The 2,244-nt window shown below is 42.8% G+C and overlaps 1 protein-coding gene across 5 annotated transcripts in view; it reads left to right on the forward strand.

Annotated features, from left to right (window-relative positions):
- Window positions 1–2,017, forward strand: part of KDM1B (lysine demethylase 1B) — a 46,230-nt gene extending 44,213 nt beyond the window's left edge. For all 5 annotated transcript variants that reach the window (XM_023737483.1, XM_023737484.1, XM_023737485.1 and 2 more), the window contains 2 exons: window positions 721–837; window positions 1,525–2,017. In XM_023737483.1, coding sequence (XP_023593251.1) covers window positions 721–837; window positions 1,525–1,698 — 291 coding nt within the window. In that variant the 3' untranslated portion in view covers window positions 1,699–2,017. The remainder of the gene's footprint in view (window positions 1–720; window positions 838–1,524) is intronic.
- The last annotated feature ends 227 nt before the right edge of the window (window positions 2,018–2,244 follow it).

Consider the following 2,244-nt stretch of genomic DNA (forward strand, 5'->3'; position numbering starts at 1 on the left):
GATAGCTGTTACCTATAACCAGATTACACACTTCTTGATAACATGTCCAAAGTATGTGAGACAAAGTCTCACCATCCTTGCTTCTGAGGAGCATTCTGACCATATTTTAAACTTCGTAAAATTTTCATGTAGCTTCACACAGTTACAATAATCCCTAATGTTTGTAATGTGCTTTCTGAAGCATACTGATGTATATTGTAAGAGTTTTATTTTTAAGTATTTACCCTTGTCCTTTGAAACTAGTAGGGCAGGTATGACCTTTATGTTATAGCTGTTCGGTAGGGATGGGTGGCGGGGGTTGTCCACACATTACAAAGTATCAGGAATGATACACAAATCAAAACTTCCTCCTCCATATTTAGGGCTGTTTGCTCTTCTGGCACTGCTTTTCGGGGTTGGGATCTGCAGATTCATCTTACACAGGGTTATGTTTAGCCATTCAGTACCTTTATACTAATTTTTGCATGGCCCAGCCCTTCCTCCACTTGGATGTGACCTCCACTCAACCAGGCACCCTTGTGCAGTGACAGCCTGCACAAGTATTCATGGCCGCCCTGTTCTTGCCCGTATAGTCACGCTGGCTGTTGCCATCTCATCACTGACAGCAGAGAACAGTGTTATTTAGGTGTTGAGATTTTCCTGAAAACAAACCCACGGAGGACTTGAGAAGTGTTGGGTTCGGTTGCCGTTTGTGTGTTAACTGTGATTCATTCCCCACAGGTGTTAGTCACGATACCACTGGCCTTACTGCAGAAAGGTGCCATTCAGTTTAATCCACCGCTGTCGGAGAAGAAGATGAAGGCTATCAACAGCTTAGGCGCAGGAATCATCGAAAAGGTGACCGGAATTACTTTCGCTTCAGAAGTGAAGAGATTGGTGTCAGATGATAGGAGTTTCTTCTGATATTGGGAAGTCGTGGGTAATTTTTGCATCCAAGTAAAACCCAAAGATTTCATTTTCATTTGAATAACTGTTCATGAAGAATATAAAAAAGATATCGGAACAAAAGGAGAGCTGGCTGAGGCCTGTGAGTTTTGACTTGAGGAGAGTGAATCTTGCTATTTAAAATTACAATTTGGTATAAGCGATTCTTTTTTTTTTTTCTGCTTCCTGTGTCTCCATTCATTGGCTACCACAAGGACAGAGTTTTGCTTCCTCTGCCTTTGACATCTCCTTTAGCAGAATCTCCTGATGTTCCACTAGATACCAGCAATGTTAGAAGTAGTAGGAATGTTATCTTACGGACAAATGCTTCAAGACCAAGTCTCAGGCCTGCTTCCCATCTCCACTTAGCCAATAGATCGTTAAGTGGATCCTGCTTTTATACATGGGAGTGTGAGACTGATGGTATAAAAAGCAAGATGGTCTCAGACAGCAGAGGTGAGGAGAGTGGAAAGGGAGTATTTTGGATAGTTCCTTCAATAGTTGGCTTATTCTAGAGTAGAGCTGTAGATTGCTGCTTAGAAATTGCCTGTGCTTTTGATTTAAGAAACACTAACCGTCTTTCGCTTGCTCACTTTCCAGATTGCCTTGCAATTTCCTTACAGATTTTGGGACAATAAAGTTCAAGGGGCTGACTTTTTTGGTCATGTTCCTCCTAGTGCCAGCAAGCGAGGGCTTTTTGCCGTGTTCTATGACATGGATCCTCAGGTAAGCTTACTGGGGAAGTGTGGTTTGAATTACCTTATTACAGAGTAGAATTTGGTTTGGGAATCACTTAGCATCAGGCTCAAGAACTAGTGAAAATGGTGGAGACACGTCATCTGTGTTTATGTTCCGGAAGGAACATGGACTGGAATGGTTTCCCTATAGGAAAGGAACCTAATACTCCCGTATATTCTTGAAGTACTAATGTTGTTCCTTTGGAAATGAAGTCGATGTTGTGGAAAGTGTGTTATTTCAGACTGTAGGGGAGTTCCGCTAATGTAAACTCAGTGGCAGCACAGTGAATTAATGGTACTTGAAACTCACTGTCTAAGGGGCCTCTAGTGAGCTGCGGTGAAGGGTCTAGGTAAGGGAGGGCTGTGTGTCTGTAGATGTGAGAGGTGGGGGGCGGAAGAAGAGGAAGGACATACTCAGGACCTGAAAGCTGTGGTGACTTGCCCTGTTGGTGGTGTTGACACCCTGCAAAGGAATCCCATTCGAGCTGCTCTTTCCTTCTATCTCTCGTTTCCAGGAAACTTTGTCTCAAAAGCTTTCACATGGAAACCAAAGGCAGAATTTCTTTACCATTTGAGTAAAAAA

The sequence above is a fragment of the Trichechus manatus genome, unplaced genomic scaffold (genome assembly GCF_000243295.1).
Source record: "Trichechus manatus latirostris isolate Lorelei unplaced genomic scaffold, TriManLat1.0 scaffold00103, whole genome shotgun sequence".
Taxonomy (NCBI): Eukaryota; Metazoa; Chordata; class Mammalia; order Sirenia; family Trichechidae; genus Trichechus; species Trichechus manatus.